The sequence below is a fragment of the Ylistrum balloti genome, unplaced genomic scaffold, assembly GCF_031769215.1.
Source record: "Ylistrum balloti isolate Yb309-2 unplaced genomic scaffold, AGI_CSIRO_Ybal_v1 Utg369740, whole genome shotgun sequence".
Lineage (NCBI taxonomy): Eukaryota > Metazoa > Mollusca > Bivalvia > Pectinida > Pectinidae > Ylistrum > Ylistrum balloti.
In genome coordinates, this window is record NW_026781950.1 from 1779012 (window position 1) to 1806601 (window position 27590).

The following is a 27590-nucleotide window of genomic DNA, read 5'->3' on the forward strand; positions in this document are numbered from 1 at the left end:
CGAGTTCTGTGATAGGTTTTTACAACAGATAGTTTCTGACAGCCGGTATTTGTTATTGTTTTACATTGAGACGTACCGAAAGTCTATCTCTCAAACTTGAATTGTATGTTTTCCCATGGTCTCTAGCTGTGTCCGTTTCATTCCGAGACTGATCACTGAAACAAAATGGCCGACAGACGGCCATCTTATATTTTGACAATTGAAGTTGGATATTCGTCTTTCTCAGAAAGTTGTTAAATCAGTCAGGACTTCATATTTAAGACTTTTTGATCAAAAGGAGAAAGGTATAAAGAGATCAATCATGCTTAGAACCAAATACTGAAGATCAATGATGAGCGCCTCTTGGCTTTTGTCTTGTGTATGATTTTTAAAAGGCAACGATCGGATTTTGTTTTCAAAATATGTCCTGGAAGACAATCAGAACATCTGTATGATATCAATATACACTCCAATTAAAACAAATCACACATCTGCTGTGTCTCGAAAAATGTAGATGCTATTTTCATGGTTGACAAAGTTGTCCTGTACGGAAGCGTATTGCGGCCACGTTGTGTTTTATTTTATCTCGAAATTTCGAGATAGGAACGCGAAATTTTGAGATAGCAACTCGAAATTTCGAGATAACAACTCGAAATATCGACTTACTTACTCAAAATTTCAGATTACTTACTCGAAATTTCGAGTTAAAACAAAAAACAACGTGGCCGGAATACGCGTCCGTAGTCCTGAGATTTGCAGCGCTGGCCTATACAAATTGGTCTGCTCCTTGAATTGGTACATGTACAGGTACGTTTTGGAATGATGTGGATGAGTCGTGTCGCGCACTGTTCAATAACCAATCATTAGACAACACGTGCATGTGTATCCTGTGACCTTTATCATCAGAACATTGATTGTAGACATATATACAGGGTTCGTTAGCTGTGTGTATCTCAAGTCGTTAACAGAAACGTAACACTGATTAAAATCAAACACTACCTTTATGACACCTTTTAATCGCTAATATTACATGAATGGACTTGATTGATTAATAAACGAAAACAAAGATCGTGACATTGTGTGCAAACTGACACTAATATCATCGCACTAATCAAATAATGCTACGAGGCATTAGCACCTTCAGATTACTTCCATCCCATAATCGATCGACACACACATTCTATTACGGAATCGCACGTGAAATTCACATCTTTATTGAAAAAGAATTCCCGTTAGTGAATACAGAATGTACTCAAACGTATTTTTTTACCTTGTGAAACCAATACCGCAGTGAGCAATACAATACTTTCAGGAGAAAAGAAAGAAAGAAATGAAACACTCCACTGGAAAAATATTTTATTGACGTTTATTGTCCCAGTTTCCAACTAAGCAGACGGAATTTATTCAACAGGTCCTGGTATTGCCCCTGGAATGTCCCAAAGCTCTTGTATGATGAATGGTATGGTCGAAGGAACGACTTCTGCAAGGAAACAATGTTAATGTGACTATGACATGAACTCATATTGAAACATGCTTACAATGTAGCATATAAATCCACATTGAATATATAGAATTTAGCCCAAGAACCAAATTGTTGAATTTAACTGGCTGTTATTTACAGCACCTTGAGTGTACGACAAGGCTCACTATTTCGTCAAAAAAACTATTACAACAGTAATAAACACTATCACATGGTATTGTTTTTTTAAAAGTAGGTAATGTTGCAAATTATTATCAGAATCGTACATTTAAGTAAGATTTTTTTTCAAAATAAAAAAAAAGTTATACATTTTCGGTCATGAAACATATCAAAAGGATTAGGCACATTTTTTCACGGAACAGATACAACTACTTCCGGTTCTGGTACACCAAAACGTTTGATAGATATTTTTTTTTTATAAAAAGAGAGTGCAACTAGAAAACGCTCATGGATTTACTTCATAGATTGAAACTGGCTTCATTTTAGTTCGGCGGGACCATGGGGAACTTTGAGATAACCTAGTATTCGATTTAAGTGAGTTCAAATGTTTTGTATCAGTTAGGCAGGGGACGACGAAATGTTTAGAATTTGATGGGGTCTTCGAATTGGCCGAGTTCGAGATAACGAAGGATAAGTACACAAGAAAGCGTGACAACCTACTCTTCAAATACGTATTCCAACTATATCTACTCTGTTGTACTAGCTACTCACATGTGTGTTCACCTGTGGTTTACGTAGCACGGGCATCACGTGATGACCGGAAGTAGTGATCGTGTGTGGTCTTTGGAAATCTACATCATATATTCGCTGTCCACCAGCTCGTTGCCTGTGGTCAGGCATTTCTTTTGTACCGTGAAGAATTAGTTTTACAGCTTGGACCTCCCCGTAGTTACTACCACTCTTCTGTCAACAGCGAAACATACATGCATATAATTGCGTGATTTGGATATTTTCTAATATGGTGTTAAACGAGATAACTTCTATAACTTCATGATGAACAGTAATAAAAATTTAAATTCCAAAGAGACTCTACAGCCATCAAGCAGTTCTCGCACTGATTATTTCTTTTTATTTAATGATATATGTACCATTGAACTGAAGACCCTAATTAGAGCGAGAGCAATCAGTTTCACCATGTAACATACAGATCGGATTTTGCTATTGTACCTCATCCTTAATGGTCAGTTTCCAGTGTCCAGCAGGATTCTCTCCCCATGACTGCACGGACATAAATGTCCAGTTCTGGAACCCTGCAGATGACCCATCCATCGACCTTTCGGATAGCAACATCGTTTTTATACCTACAATTTTATATAAAGATATACCATGATAATCAATGTTGCATTTTCCTCTTGACTCTCTTATAAAATATATTTATATTTGTGACATAATGTTATTTGTGATGTTATGTGGACATGTCCTGGTTATGTCAGATATTTACATCGGCCAGACAAGTGTTATTTATTTAATTTTGTACTTTTAATGTATCAAAAATTTAAATAATTATATATTATGTCTTTTTTTTTTAATTTTAAATCATATAAGTGGAATAAATTAACTGTATTCATTCAAAGCCTTACTCTAATCTAGCACTTGCATATAAAACATGCCCATTAGATCTGACTTGATATACACACTTTTGATAGGTTTGATTTCATCATGAAGGACAATTAAACATGTATTTAGTATAGGGGCTAGACTCATTGTCAGCAGAGAAGATATTTCCAAGGGAAAACATCAGGGTTTTGGAGAGAAGGTTTTTATACAAAGAATTGAATTATTTGAGAAAATTTAGAAGACAGGGAAAACCAGGTATATGTCATGTGTAAGGAATATAGAACCTGTGTATCACATATAGGGATATTGTCAAATGGATTACTCATCTGAAAAAAAATATTCAGGAACCAAGTTGTGATAATGTTTTCGTTTCAACCCTATAACATATTCAACCTCCGTGGTATTAAGCATCTGAGGGCCTTGCTATATCTATATCAAACTTTCACAAAACTTGGAACAATTTCAACAATGTATTTCTCCCGATAAGTATTTCTGGTTTTGTTGGGCTTTCCAGTGTAGAAGGATACCATGCCACAATAACATAACCATCTCTTGCATAAATTCATAGTCCACATTGTATTCTCTAAAGGAAAAGGGGTTCCTACCGTTCTGGATACTTATCAAATTCATATTTTTACTGGTAATATGGAGCGAGGAGATTTATTGCTATTGGTATAATTCCTGATAAAACCGTAACCAATTGATTTAAAAACTTGAAAAGAAATACCGATATCACATGTTTCCCGTAAATCCCATATTTGATTACTTTAATTAGTCAACATCGAAATATAAGATTACAATTTAACTAAATTTTAGAATTTACACAAAGACTGCATTTAAGAAATAAACTTGTAAAACTCCACAGCCATAGCGAATCGAGCTTTTAAAAAACTTTATTAATTACTCTTGTTGGCACAGATGGAAGCGCATGAGGGGTCTTCCTGTGGGAGGAAACCGGAGTGCCCGGGGAAAATTACATGGCGGTTAGCCCCAGATCTTTTCGCGTTCTTCCCGGGAATCGAACCCCGAACGCCGAAGTGAAAGGTCAGTGCGTGTCCATTACTTTGGTTACATTAGCAAGCATGCTTTTTCCTAAGTTCATTTTAACTTCTAGTAGATATCATACAGACGGACAAGTTCTTAAGCTTGCGGCCTATTACTTGCCCATATATTATTATCTAACATAGATAAGATATTTCCACCTTTAAAACAATACACATACAAAGAAATAGATTTTTGAAAAAGGCAATTACCGCTTGGCGAAGTAAGACTTATATGTAGAGCCCCTCTCTTGGAATAGTCCATCGTTATCTGCATCTGAATATGTTCCAAGAAGTTTATCTCATTGCCCTGTCCACTACAACCGCTGCTGGTCAAGTCGATGTCCAGTTTATGGCCACTAGAAAGTCTCCTGGAAATAAACATTATGTATCGGTTCAAAGCCTTCTACATATTTTCCTACATGTAAAATGTTACACTTTCTAATTAAAAAAAAAAAAAAAAATAGCAATTAATTTCATAGACATCGGAATCTAGAGGTTTTCGGAAAATAATATACAGTTATTGACTGGGTTGAGGGCAACAGATGATCTGTTGAACCCGAAGGCAAAATGTTCGGCCAGTTTGCTGAGAGTCCAACAGGTTGTCTGTTGCCCGAAACCCCAGCCAATAACTGTTTTGCTATATCCTTCACAAATATGACGTAATAGTACTACAACACAAACTATATTTTTACGAAGAGCACAATAAAATTTCCGGAGCAAATAATTAAGATTCTCAATTGAATAGCCTGTAATGAGTGGCAGAGACAGATCGAATGTCGGCAAGAAATCGCTGAGGATATTTTCGGCAGTCTTAACAACATTCTTGGTATTTCTGCTGTCACGATCGTCTAAGATCGCTGTATTTTCTCCTCCGATGCCAGACCGAATCTGTCTGCGTCACTAGGCCTACTGGTTGCGAATTTGTTGTGCAGGCAATAAGAGACGATAACCATTTGGACCGGTGAACAAAACAGTTAAACTTTTGACATTTCTTTCTCTTTATAGATATATAGGAACTGAATCTGCAGGGTATAACAAAGTTAAATGTATTAATTACTATAGTAAACACGGTATTGTCTTTATGTGATATGAATAATGTATAATTACTACAGAAGATATGACTACAGTTTTGTGACAGGGAATAGTTAGTTTGAATTTTGAATGTCATTAGAATTTATAAATGCAAAGATTATTTAAAGAAGCAGAGAATCATGTAGCAAAGGGTATGTCAGCTATTCAATATAAGATAAATGGAAACCTCGACCAAATATACTGATAAGCAATATCATCTTAAAAACGAAACTGTAGAACAGGTTCATTCCAAAGCCTGTCATGGCATTTGGTACTTTAAGATTAAAACATTTTATTTTCCTTCTTCCAAATGAGATATTTATTATAATTGTTTCTTTTGTTTACGAATTTGAATTTCAAAAAAAAACTTTTGACTTACTGCGGTAAATTTGAAGTTGAATCCGAATGTACCGTGCAGATATATTTTGGCGGAACTGTTTTCCAGGTGCGAGGATTACCCTCCTGTACCAAGCTAGCGGCGTTCAACAGTCCGAACCCAAATGCATTATTCACCCAGTATCCGGCTCCGTTTCTCTTCCATCCGGAATTGTTTCGTAGTGGCGAGTATTCAGATGTCCATGCTACCAAATGCTGCATATCTCTCCAAGTCAAATTTGGACTGAAACGGGAGAAAACACGAAAGTAGTTTGTGAAGAAAAGTAATAATAATAATTAAAAAAATGATAATAATGATAATAAATTTTGATGAAGAGTTAGTCTGCTAATGGTCAAACACTGGCATACATGTACATTGTACATACCATTACAAAAGTCATTTAAACAGACAGCAAAGGAAAGTACATATATGCACTTATACTGAAACAGATTGCCCGAGAACCTTAAAGGTTGTTTGATCTTAATGGATCGGATGATACTAAAATTAATGGCATACTACTGTAAAACTGACTTCATTTAATGGATTACAAATAGAGGCGCACATTCGCTCATGATTTATGCTCATAAGTAGGAATTATGTAATATTATGAAACTGCACCACAAAAGGGATTTGTTAGAGCACATAAAAGTTGTCTTCTAATGGTGATTGAGGAACTGAGAAAAGAGCGGAAAACCTAGTGCTATCAGACAAACTTAAAATGTTATGAAAATTGTGTTTGAATAAAATCGGAAATAAATCCGACCGATAAATAAACAATTAAAAATAATTAACAAAACATAGATTAATATATATGTTTGTACATGTATATGTTCTGAAACCTTCCCACTATTCGAATTGTAACTTAGAATCAAAGCAGTATATTTAAGATGATCACATACAACAGAAGATGATACTAAGGCATGCATAACTACAAATCAGTTTTCTTCCCCAGCAAATCACAAATAATTCAAAGAAAGTCTTCATACTTGGCTTCTAGGACCAGGGCGAAGATCCCAGCCGCCAATGGAGCGGCAGCAGAAGTGCCCGTATGTTGTACTGTACAGCCGCCATGGAGGTCGGCACTGGCCTGTCAAAAGAATAGAAACGGAAGGCTGAAAAAGGAACACAATATCCGAAAAGAACAGTATCCTTGCTTTAAGCAATCTCATTTCCCGCGGAATCAGCAACACAGAACAACCCAGATTCCAATATTTACTTAATATTCTATTGTATACGAACTATTTTGATTTGCAAAAACCTTCTGCAATGGATAAAACAGTTTTTAAAATTTTCATCAAATTGTTTGATTTGAAATACGATAGTCTTTAAGACTTAATATTTGTATAGCGACAAATGTGCTGGGTATGTAGAATGACATTGAGAAGGGATGGGATGTGTTACCTATGTTATTCATCGATGGTAACGTGATGAAAAAATCATTAAGAAGGGTCGAATTCGTTCCAAATGGCATCTTGAAGATTCCAACTGTCAGCAATAACATACTAGTCACATTGTATGATAGAGAAAATAAGATTTTAAAAAGGTTCAATTGTGAGATCCCTATTGTGTCTTTTAAAAGTAGCGAAATATCAAGATTGCTCTCCAAAGAGTGGTATTTAAGGTGTCATATTTACTGTAGGTGAGTTAGTTTTACAATATGAAAGGATGAAATATTTGTGAGGTAAAATGTACTAATATGACACTCTGAAGGGTGAATAATTTAATATCATACAAGGAAAACGTTTAGTGTAATTAGATATGTTACACATATCGCATTTAGAGGTACTGATATCGTAGGTATGGCTGTATGAATAAGTCATTTGATCAAGATATCAAATTGCATACACATCGGTTTGAAAATTTTAACAATGAATAAATCATACCACGCGCTCGTCACCGTAAGCGCCACTGGAGTATGTCGTTGCCATGGTTGAAGCACATTTTTCGGCGTACCAAGGGGTCATCTGGTGCTGAGAAGCACTGCTGATAGAGAGTGAGTATATACTTCCGGTGTAACCGTCACAGTCACAATTGTCTTGTAAACGGCCGCCATTTCCGGAAGCCCAAACATAGATGACACCTTTTCCATTACGGCCCTGTAAAGATATTTGGTAGCTGTTTTGCGTAAAATGAATTCATTTAACAAATATGTTGCTGAAACTTTGGAATTTTAAAGAATTCATTAGTTGTACAACACGGTATCAAGTGATAGAGATCATCGAGAGTCCGATTATACAAAATAAGTATCAATGTGTAAGGAAGAAAATTGAACCTCTTAACACATTATTAAAACTCCATTAGAAATCAAATGTGGACATTTTCTTGTGATTTGTTTAATAGATCAAATGATACGTAACGTAAATTCCCTTCCCCGATTTTACGAGATTGATAGACAAAACGTATTGCAAGGCTTAGATTATGTATGGCTGTTTTGAAAGTAATTTTCGAAGATTTTAACCGGTAGATCTTTGGTTACAGGTCCCTTCTCAAATGGTTGTATCGTTCGACATGAATAAGTAGAGACTGATCGTAAAAAAGGACACCTACAACGACATCACAAGATGGATGAATGTTCTTATTGGAAGAGTACGAGGAGAGGCCACAAACCTTCACCTTTACACATCAATGTACTTTTACAGCAAGTCTTTTCTTTAGTCGGCTAATTGATTTATAACATAAATAGTAGTGTCTTGCCTTGTAATTCACACGGGAGTCAAGACAATTTAGCTTAAACTTCCATAGACTAATTTTAACGCAGTATGAAAGGTTAAAAATTGATACTGACCTCTTTGATACCAAGTTCGAATGCTTTCTGCGCCATTCTGCCCGGTCCTTCCACTGTAGCTCCGTCATCATTTGGTCCCCATGATGCACTGTAGATGTCAATGTATTTGTGGTTGAATGCTATGGCTTCTCCCTCCAGACTGTCTGTTACTCTACCATCTAACATTCGTACTCCTGTTAATGGGTAATATTAAACGTATTCCGTATAATCACTGTAATATATATTACCAATAACATCCAAGTACGCTGGCTTTATTTCACGATTGTTCTTTGCAAGTTAAGTAAATACTGTAGTAAAAATATAGCGGGAAGCAGTTTATAAAAATCAAGAAGCAATACAGTATATTTGTTATGATTACTGTGATTGTCCCTCCAATGATTACAATTTATTTTCGTAATAATCAAGACGGAGATTAAAGACGTAATATAATAAAGCTATCTTTGTCTCGGGCGTTGTCCGTTTCTCTCCAGCACAAGAACATCAAATTTCGATGTATCTTATTAACAAATATAGATACCCAATGACCTATTTGTTGGTAGATATTTTTTTTTTTTTTTGTTCATCAATTTATTTTTTATAAGATATTGTTGAAATAGTATGTACATGGGTACCGCCGTTTTTATTCTTTTTATCATTATACTTTTATATTTAGATTTTTTTTTATATTTTATTGATCATCTTCCATAATCCACACCTGTTGTATCTATTACTTGATTCAGCTTTGTTAAAGGATCAAAGGATTCAACATATAACAAATATGTATAAATAGAGCTGCAGTTAGATGAACTTTCATACATGAAGTTTTCCTGGCCATTATCTATTCGCAACCTCTTGAGCCACCTCTCGTGTTAAAACATAAGGGTAAGTTATTTTTTTTACCAATTCTATCGTAATATTGTGATGTCAGGGGCGTAGCTTCCATAGAAAGAAAAAAGCCCGGGCTTACACATAAAAAAAATCCGTGCATAGAGTATGTCGGACAAAATTACAAAAGTAAAGTTGAAAATAAATATCAGGGGTTGAAGTTTGTTGTTAAATTATTTGGAAAAAAAAACTGTCTCAGAAAACGATTCAAAACCTCTTTGAAATCATGAAATTCAGACCCCTCGCCTGGGCTTACACATTTCTGATTGGCTTGCTACGCCCCTGGAAGTTATGGGTATGGGTCGTTCAATATTCATGCGATTGGAAAATACAGTTGACTAAGTAGGACATTCGTCACCAGTTACCGGCCATTACATTATGAGTATTTTGTCTTTATGAATTTTGATTTTCATTAGTCGCCTGCAAGGTTTCAAAATTTTGGCGCTTAATTTGCAACACTTGCTAGTCCCCCAAAAAAGAAACAGCTGTGTAAAAAACAACAGGAAAATACCAACAGGCCAATTTAATCTTAATCCACACTCAGATTCAATAAAACTATGGGGGATATAAACAAAATAAAAAAAAAACAATACACGGAGACTCATGAAAAAGTTCAAGGAAAATAAGATAAAATGTTCCGGAAGAGTAACCATCTTCTGCTTTATCGACGACACCTGGCATGTAAATCTTGCTCAGTCTAAGTAAGTGATGAAACATTCTCAAATGAGAAGTAAGACCTTCAGCTGACGACGTTTAACAAAAATCGATAATGATAATGGGTATAGGTTTTTGATGCTGGTTAATTCATTATTCGGCTCTGCAGTATTTCATTCTAAATTTGTATTGGAAATTCGCAATCCATTCGTACATGCACAGAGATTTGGCAAGAATTTTCGATCCCGCGTTCTTATACTCAATATAATGCAATATCAAGTCGAACCTCCCTATCTCGAACTTGATGGGACCATGGAAACCTTTCGAGATAATCGAGTGTTCGATTCATTAGATTGGCCCATTATAAAGGTTTTAATTCAAATTCATTTTATTTTTTTTGATTTACACAAATTTTATCTCTCTGCTATTTATGTAATTATTATGTAGTTTATGAATATATATACATGTCATAATGTATTTTTCATAACCAAACTGCTATACCTGTATATCTGAAACATGACCAATAATTACAGGAAAAATGCAAATTAACTGTTTCCTGCTACCTGTATATGGACCGTGGATCGAGAATTTGTGTCAAATCCCTGTGAACACATGCCCGTTGTCAACTATAATTAGTTAATGAAATAATGAAATCCATTTCTGCATCTTTTGGACAATTCTTTAAATGTCACAAGTTTGAACTTTAACCCATAAATCTGTTTAATTGTAGTGCTATATATTGTGATAGGAACGTACTGATAGCAGGCGTGTCCGTTTTTTTTTTTTTAAATTCCATGCATCAATAGGTCTTTATTGTAAACTTCGGTCCACATACCATTTAGATCGGTGACATAGCACTTACACCGACTGATTTACATAGCTAGTGCAAAATCCCCGGTCTAGTTCTCAACCTGGCAGTGGGGAAATCATCGCGGCGTTTACTACTATTAATAACAGATTTGATGTATGTGAAGTGTAATAACACGGGTTTTATGATCCGCAAGGCTTTTCAAGGCACTCATAAAATCGGCTGTTATTGCTATGTGCTGAGTCTGATACAGAGACTGGGAAAATATACACTTATCACAATGACAAGTCCTCCCTTGGGGTGTATGTTTTTAATGGTTTGAGGACCATACATACGTTTGCACCAAATGAGACATCACATTGATAAATTGTTAAAATAGATGGAGGAAGGGACATTTGATTGTGGTTGATGTAAGCTGTATTGTAATTTTTTGTTATAACAAGATAAATCTCTACGGAGGAAACACTTTGATATATGTACAGATTACAATGGTTTCTATGTTCATACAAGTAATTGAAAATAAAGATGAAAGCAAACACTTTTCAGATCTATAGGATGCGAAATATTCTTCAACCCATTAGCAAGCAATTTTGATCATCTGAATCTACTAATCAACAAGTGAGCGTACAACAGAAGACTAAAACGCGGAAAATCTAAATAATCGAGGACATTTTCTGTTCTACAAACATTTATATCGATCACAGAAAGACAAAGAGAACACTATGTAAAGGGTTTTAAAATCAAATGAGAGTGCAGACTCCACTTATCTCGTATTCAGTGACAATTCGATGTCAAGCTGGAATCTTAAGACAAATGTTTGTTGTGATATCTACCTGTACCAATTTCGGTATGAACGTATCAGTAGGAAAGAACACAAATTCTTGGATTTATACAAGCCAAGATAATTGTTTCAAAAATAGATAATAAAGAATATTTTGTTAGTTGATGCTGGAACGGAAATACGTCTGGAAAACATTTAGAATTGCTTTACTTTGGTCATTGCTGACGTCATACCTCCTATCCTTGCGTTGTAAGCAACACCAACACCACACAAACTATTGTTTGCCACCATGGCGATCTCGCCAGCACAACGGGTGCCATGTCTGTATGAATAAGAAATAGGGAACTACTAGTGATAGTATTGATAGATACGGAGTATCAAAAGAATATTTGCTTTCTTTTCAGTTCTGTATATGGTCACAATGTTAAACACTGATATTATCATCAAATGTTGGTATACACAATATATATACATATTTGTGCCTGACTGTTACATGCGAATACATTGACAACGATTTCATTATGCTATTAATATGTATACAAGTTTTCAATTTCTATCTCATATTGTCATCATTGATATTTCATTTTTCCTCTCATAAGGTAAAGATTATTTCAGAATTATTTCATTATAAATGTCATATAGTCACTATATATAAAAGAAGCTCAAAACATGCAATGTACGTGTTTCCCTATATATAGATGTGATTGATTTACTGTTCATAAGTTGGTATTTTGACGTACTTGTTTTCGTTCGTAGGGTCATATCTCGGCTGGGGGTCGCGATCATTACCATTCAAATCCGTACTCGCCTGAGGATCCTGTATCAACAAATATCAACATACAATAAATATTGATAACTGGCTGATTTCTATTGAACTAGGACATAGAACTAACTGTATGAGCGCTTCATGATATCATATATTAAATTGAAAGCTTTTAAAATTTATTAATTTCAATGTGTTCTTGATTAAATCTTAATGTTGCATAGAGGTTTTCGTATAACTTATAATTTATCAGTTTCTGTGACATGTTTTATATATATATATTTTACACAGAATCGTAAATGGAATAATCTCTTTACTTATCTAAATGTAAATGTACGCCGTGTAGCAATATTTGTAGTACAAAGTATATACATGTATATGTTATTTAATTTGATCATTCTTTAATCTTTAAATGAAGATTATTGAGATTTAAGTTCCAGCTTGAAACGACACAGTTAAAGTAAGTTTATTTATATATCAAGTGTATTGAGCATTACATCTGTGTTAGTATATTGTACGCAAAGTATACTCACTACAGGTATGGGCATATTGTTATAAAGATAATACGGACTTGTGCAAGGCTAGGTATTAGATAGTATATTTATATCTATATTTGCAAACAATGTATATGAGAACTTGATCGGTCCAGTATATTATGTATTTAACGATGCACCTTCTATCTTCTTTAGGTTATAGGGTGGTAACTACAGTTGAACTCGAGTAAATTAAACATTATATATACAGTTTTGATTCATTAAAACATAGTTTCTATTTATATCCTTGTCAACATTGACAGACATTAAAACTGACCAATTCTTTCAATTTGTCTACCTACAAACCACCATAATGTAGCCTACTGTTTACCACAGGAATGCAGGCAACAACAACTATCTTATTTATTTACATCAGAAATATTCATATTCCATTTTCTGTATATAAAGATTCTCAAGATTACTCTAATGAAACTTCGTAAAAGAATACCTTAAAAGATTGACAATAAGGACCGTATTTCTAATCAACTTTATTTCGCAGAGACATTTTGAAATGTGCAAAATTCAAGACCAAGTGTGTGATACGATGACGTTACGTGGCAGTCCTTAATTCAGAACGTCATATCACTATGCACGATCGAGAGAGTCTATGATTATCCTTGTATAATGATACTAAGGTTTATAAAGGTTATATAATAAATTACAACAGCAGTTGTATATATTATGAGATGATTACAAACACACTTAATCACGACAGCTATATACAATATGTGTAAAGCATATAACATCTCTAAGTATAATAATATGACCACGTGATCACTTTTAAACTGGTGCTATGATCTGTATGTTGGTTATATAAGTAAAGCATATGAGTCATCCAGCGATTGTAGTGTTAAATGCTTCACTCTTTATCTGGATGGAAAATGTGCACTTGAACAACATTCAGCTCAACATGAATAAAGCATATTACAACATAACACGCCAAAAGTAATTCATACTTACATAATTTTGTGCTAGGTCTGTGTGATTATGTTCAAGACCTAATAAACACATAAAATAAATTTCAAATATGGGAAACGTATTTAATATGAATATTTTTATTTTTGTCTTTTTGTTCTCAGTGTATGCATCTAAAAGTCACGTTTATTTACATATGCTATAGTGATAGTCGATTATCATAAAGCGAAACTGATGCATATCTAGCATGTATACATTTTATGCACATGCTTTATCATAACGGTAACTGATATACATCTGCCATGTGTACACTGTGTTTATATCTTTTATCATAATGGTCGATTATCGTCGCGCATTATCTGTTACAAATCTATATATGTATCTACACCTTTGCTATAGTAGTCGATTATTTTTGTAAACGTAACAGATACGAATCTATCATGAGTAAAAGTTTCCTTCTAGGGAATATATCTATTTTTAGTAAAACATACACGGTAGAGATAAAAAGAATCAATAAAAATATGTCATGGGCAATAACTTATTTGCAGCTACCATTGTAAATACAAAATGTTGAATTTTCTATCAAAAACCATAATAGATCAGTCCTGAATGTTTGAGAGTAAAATACATAACCTAGATATTGTACTAAAGACACACAAATGAGGATTTGATAAATTATTCAATACTTCTCCAAATGTATTTTTATATTATTTGTAGTGTTTACCATCGTCCAGCACTGTGATGACAACCCCCTTTCCTGTGAATCCTTGGTTCCAGACCGGAATGATGTGGAGATCATACTTTGGCTTAGTAAGATCATGGGCTTTATCTTTCTGCAAAGTCATAATAATGCCGCAAAATCATATTTAGGTTATAAGCCCAAACATAAAAACGAATAAATTCTTGCAATACATGTTACTTGTATGTATGCAATGTTTTTTAACCAGTTTTTTTTTTTTTTTTTTTAAAGAAATCAGATAAATTATATTCTATTTTTCGTTGACTATTGATGTATGCTGAATGATAGAACAAATTTTGAATTGTTTGAAATTCTTATCTTCATAATTATGATGCCAAATATCGTGTTTAGGATATTAATATTGATCTAATTCCTCACGCACAAACACAGAAATAGAAAACATTATTTTTTCTTTATGTTTTCATATCGTTTTTCCTCAGCTATAAAGCCAATTGAAATACATTTCCACTTGTTTTTTTCTTATTGCCCATAAAGTCGTGACCTAAACTTCTCATAAACAAGTACTATTGATCTAAAACAGATGTAGATAAAATGTTATATGTAAACTGATCATTTTTCATGACCTAACACAATGTTACCGTATACTAGTGAACTAGTGTTACAGAAAAAACAAAACTTCAAATATGACCTCTCAAAACTTCTATGGTAAAAATTACAGGCCCTAGTAAACTGAATCATCATCCATACAAAATGTCGATTACACTAGGGCAAAATATGTGCGAAAGAAATATTTACACGGTTATTCTTGCAAAAGTACGATGAAAATAAGGTCGATTGTTCCGAAAGAGTAAGCTTCTTCTGCTTTAACGATGACACCCGCCAGGTAAACTTTGGTCAATGTCAGCAAGTAATGTCACGTTCTCAAGTGAGAACAAGGTCAACAACAATAGAACCAACAGTCATACATCATACATCAAAGAAATAAGACATTTCTCTTTGAGATCATTATGATGACCGTGAATACTTCACAATATATAATATAGTCATTACATGTCAACATACATTTTGTGTTGCTTTCAATGTTTATTTTTTCAAATGTTGATTTCATTAGGAAGTGATTGTATACTTACAATGTACCACTGTTTCGCCCATAGAGGGTCATTAAACTCCATGCTGACATATTGTCTCTCTTCTCTAGTCCTTTCTTCAACGATATCCCGTTTGGTTCGAGATTTTGCAACCTGTTGTTCAGTCCAGTGTACCTAGAGTTATAAAATGCTCCACGGTTCTGACTTTCATATACGAAATCGAAAAAAAAAAAAAAAACAAACCCCAAAAAATAAGATAACCAAATAAAATAAATAAATAAACAAAACAGTCACAGATAACACTTAAGATGTTTCATTTCAGTACGATTTTGTTATTTAAATTACTATCCTTACAAGAAGTGGTTTTTCTTGAATAACAACGTATTTCTTGTCTTATTCCAAACATTCACTTTCACACATAGGCTACATACGATGTACAGTTGCAAATTAACTGTAAAAATGAAGTCCATATAACGAGAATTAATAGAGTAGAACTTTTACTGTGTTGTATAGCGAGGTCAAAATCACTGTAGAAAACAGGAGAAATCAACATAGTTAGGTGAGATAAGGAATAGGCTTTCAGTCAGTGCAAGTTACACCTATCGATGTTCTGTTTAAGAGTTTTTATCACAGTAACAACATGTGGTATACATGATATATCAGGAAGATATGTAGCTGTTGGTCGATTTAATGAACCGCATGCTCTGTTCACATGTATGAATATTCATAGATCCAATATACATAACGATAATGAATTTTCGCAAAATAAAAAAGAAAAAAAAGGAAAAAAAAAAAAAAAAAAAAACTGACAAAAATGTATTGCGTCGTCAATTATCACCATCACACATGCATATACTATCTGGAGATTCTTAGGGTGAATGATACATGGAGCAATGACAGAACATTATACCAATAGCAGGTACTACGCTTAAGTCCAATTGTCTTTATTCAAGTGATATTCTCTGTTTTAAGCAGATCTTAACGTTGGGATAATACATTAATATGCGTTAGATAAATGTAAATGCACATACTATGTTTATATATGACCAGTTCCATTATCTTGTAACTGATTAAATGGTAAAGTTCACGTATTGATACAAGCCTAATATTGCTAGTATGAATAAATGATGATTGACAAGTATTGTGAACACGTGATTCTAAAGTTACAACGGAAGTAATGATTCCGGACAATGAGGTGATTTCTATTCCACCTGACCTTAATTCCATAAGGCTTTTCATTAATGTTGGAAACGGCATTAATCCCGCCACCGGAAGTGAGATAAGCACACGTGACAGACTTCGAGTATTCGCTGTTCATTTCAACATTACTTTGCATTTCATTTCCGCAGTTTCTGATAAAGGATCGCAGTATTGTAATAATACATAATCCAAACACCGTTTGTATTCAGACACTAGAACAGCTAGATCCGGCAGGAACACGTCATGCTCAGTCATATGACGGACGTACGGTCATGAAAAACGCGGGAATTATTCCGCCTTAACTAGGTAGACTGTGTTTGTATCGATTTTTGGAAGTTTGACCAGAACGCACGACAATGAATACATCCAAATGGACGTTTATACATAAGTAACGGTTTTACTCCGTCCCTTAATGAAGACACAATGTCGGGCCGGTCTGACATAATAATGTTACTAACTGCATAATAAAGGCTTTTAAACTTATAAATATGATAATAAAACGCTACAACCCATTCTCTGATGCTCGAAGTTGACATCTTAACCTTACATTTATGATAAGTGCTGAACACAAAGACATTGGGCGATATAGTTCCTTCAATTAGACACATGCAGTTTTGCTTTTATCCTGGTACATGTGTTAAAGACCATACTCACGCGCTCGTCTGTTTGGAGTCGCAGTGTATGATGATCAGCGCTGCGTTTTGAACGACTAGGAACTTCTGCATGCGTTAGGAGGTAATGGTCATTAAAAGGTTTGAGCTGCAAGAAATATAAAACATTTGAAAATATTTTGTCTAATTAGTTTTTTCTACCGATTTCTCCTTATGTAAACATATCATTTACCTATAAAACATCTCTCTACCTTCTCACAAAAGAATTCACCGACAAGTTTACATATACGTTACGCCTTCTTTTGACACACCTATTCAACTACTCTTGTTCGCAGGCTTTTCACTAATGCGATGTCCACGGCGGCATCCTATCCATGAAAACTAAAATCCCATTCTTTTTTCGAGCTAGTTAAGATCCTGAAGAGCAGAGGCGCACACTAGTCACGAACATTATTATGTTTAAAGTATATCATATAAAATGTGCTCACGATGCGCTTTCGAGAACTAACATCTTCAGAATATTCGCGAATACATGATTTCGTGAACGGTGATTTAGTAAGGACTTACCTATCAATGTTCTGTTTAAGAGTTTTTATCACAGTAACAACATGTGGTATACATAATATATCAGGAAGATATGTAGCTGTTGGTCGATTTAATGAACTGCATGCTCTGTTCACATGTATGAATATTCATAGATCCAATATAAATAACGATAATGAATTTTCGCAAAAAAAAAAAAAAAAAAGAGAAAAAAGTGACAAAAATGTATTGCGTCGTCAATTATCACCATCACACATGCATACACTATATCTGGAGATTCTTAGGGTGAAGGATACATGGAGCAATGACAGGACATTATACCAATAGCAGGTACTGCGCGTAAGTCCAATTGTCTTTGTTCATGTGATATTGCCTATTTTAAGCAGATTTTAACGTTGGGATATTACATTAATTAAACCAAATAAAATATGCGTTAAATAAATGTCTAAATGTAAAATCTAGTAAGGACTTCGACTTTTGTGAATAATGGGGCATTTGAAAATATCGGTGACCGAAGCATTATGGAAGTCATCAAGATATTTTTTTCGCGAGGGATTTGAATTAGCGATTGACTTTTCTCATGTATTATTAAGGAAATAAATCCCACGAAAAATATCAATGATTTAAGTTATAAAAAATGAAATGTTAATTTAAAATGCAAATTTTAAGCGCATGAGCATTGAGCCTTAATAAACTATCAAATCTATCCCATGTTATAGATCTAACACAAAAAATAACTTTCTGTCAGATTATCATCACTGATAGTCGACCGGTAGAAATATATAAATTTATCAACATTTTCCATTAACATGTTAAACTGATCAATATTTGCCATCTGCTGTTAAGGCATTGGCAATCTACGGCTTAGTTGTGTGATTCTCACGCTAAACCTGAAAACATAAAATTTCCTTCAGTCGTCATGTCGTCCATACCTTTTTGATATTGCGTTTGGTACATATTTACACAAAGCCAGTCGATACAATTAAATGCATCACAAAATCTACCATTGTATACAGGAACAAGATTAATAGGTTTGCACGGATTTCAATTATAACATGTTGTGTGAAATTCAGATGACTCGTTGTTCAATTAAGAATGCATTGAAAATTAGACTCGTTTGATTAGCAATGCATGGCATAAAAATAATGATTTAAAATGGCACGACGCCATGCTGTGTTTGATCCAACTGATCTTGGTATGTTGCTGCTAATGACTCCTATAATGTCATCATCGCTTCTGTAACAGTCCTTCTTTTTCTGCCAATGTTCCCATTGAATGCTTAAAGCTTCGAAAATGTCTTGTTGGATATTTTCCTTTTCCGCACAGCGACCACAATTACATTTAATTATGAAGAGCAATTGGTGTCAGATTAAGCTTGTTTTGTATAATAAGTTTACATAATATCTATCCACGTACGCAATAGAGAATGTATATCATGCATGTACATGTTCGCGGACACGGTTGTGAATACATATTGAAATTAGAAACGACAAGTTTGAGTTATGTAAACGCACTTATTTTGGCGCAATGAGGTTTTAGCGCAATATCAGTATTAAACAAAGTGACGTAAATGTGGATTCGCACATTCACTATTATTGTTATATTGACGACTAATACACACTGTCATTTGCGCAATATATTTGGCTCGATGAAATAACAGCTAAAAGTTAAAAGTAATTCAAATCATACCCTTTATCGTTTTATCGTCATAAGGAAATAAGGCTAGTTGAACGGAGGCGATGTACATACATATGTATATTTCCTTCGTTAGTTGTGTTATCTTGTTGAAATATACATGAATTAACACAATGTATCATACACACTAATGTATATTGATCTGAAGATTTCAGAGTTAAATTTCCTGTCGAAATTGCACCTGTGTTTAATACAATTCGTATCCATATATGTATATGCATTGTGATCCAGGTGTTGATATAAAAAAATAGAGAATTTGCCATTATGACCTTGTTGGGAATTTCCTAGTCTCTATCCCATCAACTTCCAAACCTGAATTTCGGGATGAATTAGTTGATTAGGCATTTGTCAAATTTCTTGGCTGGGCGATTTGGAGGCGTCGATAGGAAATTCGAGGCAACGGATAGGGCACGAGTCAAATAATGTTAATGGTTTATTTAATGAACGGCTTATGTCATCTTAACAGTAAAGCTACGTAGATAGGATGTACCTAGAAAACAACAAGATAAACACCAATATTTCAACCAAGATAACAAAAGGGGAAAAAGCAAACAAATGAGACAAATCAAAGGAAAATATTACAGGAAACACTATGGGAAGAAATCTAGATCTTCCAGAAGTGTTTGAAATGATTTTTACAAATAAGAACTAGGTATTTAAAAGCATCATTTCCACAAGATCTTATCTAGATAATATACTGTAGAAATTTACAGTGTTGGTGCTTACCTTCACCGCATATTGGTTATATATTTATCAGGTTTCTCAACAACCGTTTTACACTATACAGCAATATCTACCTCAAGTAATTTACAATTTTATCCACAAGAAATTAACATATACATCAGATATCCCGACAAATATGTATTTGCTATGTATGTGTTTTTGTGTGATGCATTGCAAATGTGATATTTTGTAATGATCGTCACGCTTTCAACACAAGATATTTACCCGTGAAAGATGTAAACATGATATTACAAATAGTCCTGTTAGCGTTATTGAATTATCTGCAAAGTATTACCGAAATCCTAACCAGCATATAAATGCTCACTGTGACGCAGTTTGACAGTGGCTATCCCATATCAACAATTTGCATTACAACCAGTATCAATATAGACCGGGTCTACTGTATGACGTTAGGCATGCATGAATGTCGTATGAAACACATCCCATACTACAGTCCTGACATTAAAGGGATTATACGTTTATTCTATAAGATATTATTAGTCCCTCACCCACATGTTATTTCCTGTTACCGACGGAGGTTCTGGCATCGATAAGCTTATTAATTGGGCCAACCTAGCCTATACTCAGTTTTGTATAGACATTGCTCAGTCGATGATGGTCATTTTGACTTTTAGGTTACCTAATTTGAATACAAAGGCTTGACATATTGATCTATTTCAGCAGGTGAAAAATCGATATCAGAAGAATGCGATCCAATCATTACTAATTAATATGTTAAGGAATCAACTATCTAAAACGCAATTTACTATATGAGACATTTAGAGAAATTTTAGTTGTAGTAAAAGGCATATCCATGAATACGTATGAAGACCTTATTTGGTGTTTATATTATCAGTAAGTCTGGAATAGTGTGACTTATAAAAATCACACAATAACTGCCTTGTGCGATTATGATGAAATGGTGTCATCGAATATCTACATGGATCAAATTTGAAATAGGATTACATTGATCTGATTATAGATTTATATTTCGGTCTGTTGTCAGAGAAAGGTGCAAAGACACAAACGTAGTCGATAACCTCCGAAACAGATTAAGAATTAGATACAGTAGATCCTAACAATGAAACAAACAACTGTTTTATCATTCTAGAATTTGTCAGTCGTGGATGTGAGGGGCCTACAATTATTACATGCATTAAAAGTTAGTCAAGGTATTGTAAAGTCAGAGCAAAATACAAATCCATCCAAAAAAAAAAAAAAAAAAAATTGATTAGTTAATATTAGAACAAAGAGAAGAATTTGTTAGTATTTATACATGTGAATTAATAATGAAAATAACTTACTTTTCAGCACACAAAGCGTTGTTCAATACTTTATTCCTAGTTGATCATGGATAATCTAATAACGACATGCAGGATTGCCTTTCCATAAATAACCCTCTGAATCTATAATGTATACATGCATTTCAAATCTATAACCCCTATTCCATTTTTATAACCTGACATGATAGTTATTTTGAAATTGACATGTTGATATTTGAAGGAATAAAAACGATTTTTAGGGGCATCTTTGAAAGAAACAAAAATACTTTATAACAAAAAACACCTTTGTTTTCATTGTATACATCGTGACTGTAACAGTAATATCCAGAAAGGAAACGTAATTGGTAAATAAGTACAACACGTAGTAATGAATAGCGCAATGTATTCAACGTTTATGATAGGAGTGATATAACATTACAAATCAGGCCCCACTTGTATAAAACATTTCAACTTGAGATTTCCTCAAGTCGAGATTTTCCTCAGCAGATATCTCCTCAAAAACGGCTTGTATAAAATTTTCTCAAGGAACAGGAGGAAGTCATCGGCTAGGATGTCCTGAAATTCCTTGAGGGATTTTCATACAAGATATTTTCAAGAAGATATCAGCTGAGGAAAATCTGGGCTTGAGGAAATCTCAAGTTGAGATGTTTTATACAAGTGGGGCCAGGTATGATTTGTCACTGATACTAGTTCTAAGATAAGGTGACAACCTTTATCAATTCCTCTCAAAAGAAGTGAGTCAGAACTATATATATATATATCCGCGATAATTAATTATAAGTTATCAAATATATGTCGTTGACATGTATAACGAATACAGCCTACGCATAAATCATTACCATATAATCATGATGAAATGATCCCTCTTTGGTTTTGAGATTAAATATCAAGGAAGTGTTGGAACATATACTATTCGTGGGCTAATAAAACAAAGCCAAACGACTAACCAAATGACAGTAATGAGAAACTCCAACAAGGAAGGACAACTGCCGTTGTGTTCCGGATGATTTAACAAGTTTCTGAATAACTTCCTGTATTTATTGTAATTCGTCGTAAAGGCTTCTGATGTTAGCTACCAAAATTATCTTTTACATATCTGCTTTTGACGTCAACTTTGTCAGTAAGAAATAAAAAATATATAAACAAATAAAAGAGTTTCATTTCAAATAAAGGATAACATGTTTTTCCATTTTTGTTTTGCGGGCATTAAACTGAGTGCAATAAAGCATGATCCAAAATTACTCTCATGTGTCTTTGGTCGCACTATATATACAAACTATTTCCTACTCATGTGTTTTTAATTTCCGGTAATGACTGTGATGCTACCCATGCTTCATCGTCAACATGGCTATATTGATTCTCTCAACGTACAGTTCTTTGAAAGTATAATGGTGATTGATATTTGTCTGATGCTAATTTTGACAAAGCATGAATAGAAGGATTAAACAGACTTAAGCTATTATCACTTTGATCAGGAAACTAAAACTACCAAAATTAGACTGTCAACTTATGTTTTGTTTCCGTTTTTTATTTTATTTTTACATGTGCTCAAATTTTTAATGAATTTCATAAGTGAAAATCAACAGTTCTATCACTTTTATACTACTCTATATTTCTCTGGCAAAAATATAATAAGATGTTTTAGGCAATTGCCAGGAAGTCTCGTTTTGTACTTTGTATCAATCCATTATAATCACAGTACATTAATCAAGTCGTTTCTCATTAGTCGATAAATTAATTAGTCGATAAATTCCTAGTGACAATTAGATTGATACTTCATTACTTTTTTTCTCTGTAGTTACATGTACATGTACGTGTAAAAATCACACCTCCTTAATACACGAATAAAATATTTCGAAATTAAACATGAATTGCCTTTTAATTAGAGTGATGCATGTATAAATTAAGACATTTAGTTTTGTTTAATAATGTTTGCAACACACTTGTACAGTTAAGTAAACATTATCAAGTTTATCACTCTTTTTCCCCAACTTGCGTACATTCCTATACCCCCTTCCTCTCCACTGCACCTACCCTGACAATTGTGCCGATGAAATAATGGTCTGCGCGATTCTAAAACTCAAAGATAAAAATAAAAGATGCAGATAGCTAGGCAGTCGAACAAAAAAAGGTGTACCAACATCTTTTATTCAATATCAAACCTTTTGTATTTGACATATTGATGCTTGATAATATATTATATCATAGACATTGCCTAGTTATTCTCTTCGCCATTCCGGTCTATCTTGTTTTAATCCAAATGCATCGTCCGTGTTCATTGGAATTTTTTGTATAGATGTATTCATAGGCATGCTAATCAAAACAAATCATGATAATGTTTTTAACTAGAAGGGCGACTCTAAGAGACAAACACCAGCCACACTTCTTTCAATCTAAATATTTTTCTCGGTAACATCAACCTAGTTCATTACGGAAGTGCCAATGCAATTTAGAAACCTTACCGAATCTAGATTAGGCTATCATTTTGATATTTCCTTGTAAGATGTTGTTGCAGATTGTTTTTTTAAAAACATTATTTTTGCTATATTATATATACATCATGACTATCTGAATACCAACACCTTGCCACTAAACCTCGTAAAAACATTGTTATCCGGATATTCTTCCATGGTGTGTGTCTAAATAGTCATAAAATTGCTTCCACTTGCAATTGTCGTGCATACAGTACAATTGGTTAGAATAACATCGGATCTGAAAATTGTATGACGTATACTATATATGCGGAATATAATTGACGAGTGAGACGATTCAAATTTCCGTCAATATCACTTCCATTTTGTTATATTTTCAGAATTGTTTCAACTGTTACTTTATATATTTACTTTGTTATTTGAACAGGATATCCTGATATCTCGATGCTACATATTGTATCCATTAAGACCTGGTCGACTGTGCTAAATACGAACACTACCCACTCTGATCAGGTAACTGTCGATGTCGACTAAATATCGATCTGTAGCAGGTGTTACTAACTGTAGGTAAGTATGGGTGTCACGGTGTGGTGACGATCGACTTACAACTGGTTTCATTTTACCACGCAATACACAAAGAATCAATATAATGGCTCCTTTCTTACCTGCCTTGTAGCTTAAAGGTCTTCAGTACATGTTCTGTTCATGGAATTGATGCTATACGAGGAGGTAATGATTTTTAACTTTGGAAGGAGGCGGTTTATTATTATTATTATTATTATTATTATTTTTTTTTTTTTTTTTTTTTTGTTATTTGCTTTTTTTATCATTTGATCTATTTATCTATTGTTTCAATAATAAAGGATAAAATGATCCCCGATTCATTGTTAGATGTTCTCATCATAATAATAAATATTATAATTTACCATCTTTATATAACCACTGAATGGTCTTGACATCGGGCAAATGATCCTCACTTAAAGTAAGATTACGCATTGGGATATTCGACCAATTCGACTTAACGTGATAGTTTGCGACTAACGGTTCGACCCTCCTAATTATAGCAGTTTATCAGTAATGTCAATACGTCAGAATTTACAGCTGACTATTTTAAACCAGAAATCCTAGGTTTCGTACGCCCGTAACACCACTGATGAGTTCTAGAAGGACGAAACAGCTGTAGGATGCAGTTTGATTCATTGTTTGACTTTTACTGCATCTAACAAAACTTGTAGTAATGTTGTTATTAATATGTGTCTTTTGAACAATTTTAGACTAGGAGAAAATGGATATTGATTGTCTTTTATGTTTTAAAAAAGAGTGTGGATGTGATGAATGCCCAGTTTGATTAGCTGTAACATACGACCACATGTCCGCATTACTAATACAGTGCACAACCATAAAACCGATGAAATGAAAGAAAATGTCATACACGCCGAAATAGAAGATACTATATTTAGTTTTTTAACAGCCACGACGCAATTTTCTTTACAGTATTTGTAATGTCAGTCTTAATGTTTTGCATTATCTTAGGTCCAATTCTGTACTATAGAATGAATCTCTCATTTTGTGTAAGGTGTCTATTTCAGTTGTACACTCCTAAACTGCAAAATGCACTATATATATATATATGTTTGTTAAAAAAACTTAATACATCACAATAAAAAACATGTCACACCCAGTTTGTATTGCGTATGCTATGTAAAATCTACATTGTACCACATATCTTGCTATCCATTTCTTGCTAGATGCTTACACAGATTATGTAAAATGACTTACATGCTTCATTGTTTATATTTCTTTAAAATTTGCATGAAAATTTCGAGTGACACGGATACACAGAAAAAGAACAAGGGGTTGTCCTGATAGTCTGAAATAATGTTCTCTGCTTAATCGGCAACAATTGAAATGTATAACGTATTCAATCCAGGTAAGTGACGACGCGGTCTAAAATACAATAATGTAATCTCCGCACATACTAAATAATACCCAATACATTCAATTTCAAAAATAAATATATAATTCTTCAAGAAAATCATGAAAGCGTCGATAAAGAATCATCAAAGATCTTATAGCCTGTTAAAGTCTTTTTACTTCGATAAAATTCCAGGACTTTTCATTTTAATTCTAGACGTGCTTAGAAATTTTCAATTCAACTAATTTTGTTTTTACATCAAAAATCGAATGACCTTATGCAGAATTTAAGTAGTTATACAATTCTGTTATCTACATGGTAACTGATGACGTCAAATTCTATTTGACCCCAATGGTATATCACGTGATGTTCTGTTATCTACATAACAATTTTTGTTCGCTCGACATATGCATATTATATTGTGTAAGATTTTGTCAAAAAATTATTTTCACTGATTGATAAGTTGTGCGGAGGTGTGAGGCATTATTCCAGTAAATTTACTCAGCATTATGAGACAATTGTTTAATATTTGTTTTAGAATCTCAATCACATTTAGATGTGAACGAGCTAAATGTCATCGAAAGCACTTTCTTTAACAACTTTCTAACAGTGTGAATAATTTGTGCCATAAAACCATAGGTTATTGTATATAACACGTGTTCATAATGAGATAATGAGACAAAGCCAATAATCTATATAACAGGTGTTGACTGTAATATCCTCAAATCTAATGAACAACTATCTACTCAATTAGCCGATCAATATTTTAACGGACAAAAACTAACATATGTACGGCAGATAAAACAACCATGCAGGTTGTGTTGTATCACAATAACTAAATGTGGTAACATACATCCTAACTATACTAGGATTATGTACATAATACACAAGGATATGGTACAATACATATGTGGGCTCTGACATTTTATAACTACACCGTAATTATCGGGATGATTGGGGAAATTGATGCTTGAAATGAAAATTATGTAGGCAATTCTAGCCCAATTTCAACGATCGGTAAAAACGAGTCATATTTAAAACAAGAATGTAAAACAGATGCCTACTTCCAGTAAGGTTGATTCTTATTTTGTGATGGGATATTTAATGCAGAAACATTATCAAACTGATAATTGTATATACATATGTAAATATTTAATCAATTAGATTTCTACTGTAGTGAATACGATCAACATTTGTTACAAATAATATCGCCTTAATTATCTTTTAAAGTTTCCATAGGAACATAGCATACCTCTTTCAGTATTTCGTATCCATGGTGTCTGGCCACGCGATGAACTTCTTCATAACCTCCTGGGATTTCGACAACCCATTCATTCAGATAATGATTATCGGCAGTGACATTACAGATGTAAAGGACAAACAAACAGACAGAAGAAAGAATAATTCTTTCTCTCATAATACACGACTATCCACACAGAATCGAAAATCGAAAAAGAAAGGTAACGGGAAAAATGTAGAATTAGGATCACGTCATGGGGAAGAAAGTTTATACACAGAAAACCTTTCTTAGCTCCTGATTGGTGATAGGCCGTACTAGCCGAGGACACAGTTCCAATCTTTGTTACCTTGCCATATCAGTAGTTTGGGGTCGGTATTAGATAATACCGCACGAAACACGACTTCAGTGAGAAAGTAGTATTGTTTCACAGCTGTCACCGAGAGAAAGTACTGATAGACCGACACTAGCCTCTACACTGTTACTAGTATTGTATATATACATGTATTTGATGTCATTTCCAGCCGCCCGCTCATTCGGTCGTGTGCATAATA

At 33.8% G+C, this 27590-nt stretch overlaps 1 protein-coding gene across 1 annotated transcript; it reads right to left on the reverse strand.

Moving 5' to 3' along the window:
• Positions 1–1321: 1321 nt before the first annotated feature.
• Positions 1322–27590, reverse strand: LOC132543105 (neuroendocrine convertase 1-like). The gene is made up of 15 exons (XM_060206563.1): positions 27052–27590; positions 17252–17356; positions 15440–15571; positions 14334–14442; positions 13655–13692; positions 12139–12215; positions 11632–11720; positions 8292–8464; positions 7390–7602; positions 6493–6593; positions 5510–5749; positions 4270–4427; positions 2627–2760; positions 2171–2362; positions 1322–1459 (listed from the first exon to the last, which is right to left on the reverse strand). The coding sequence occupies exons 1-15, from the start codon at positions 27214–27216 to the stop codon at positions 1346–1348; spliced, it is 2040 nt and encodes a 679-aa protein (XP_060062546.1). The 5' UTR covers positions 27217–27590; the 3' UTR covers positions 1322–1345.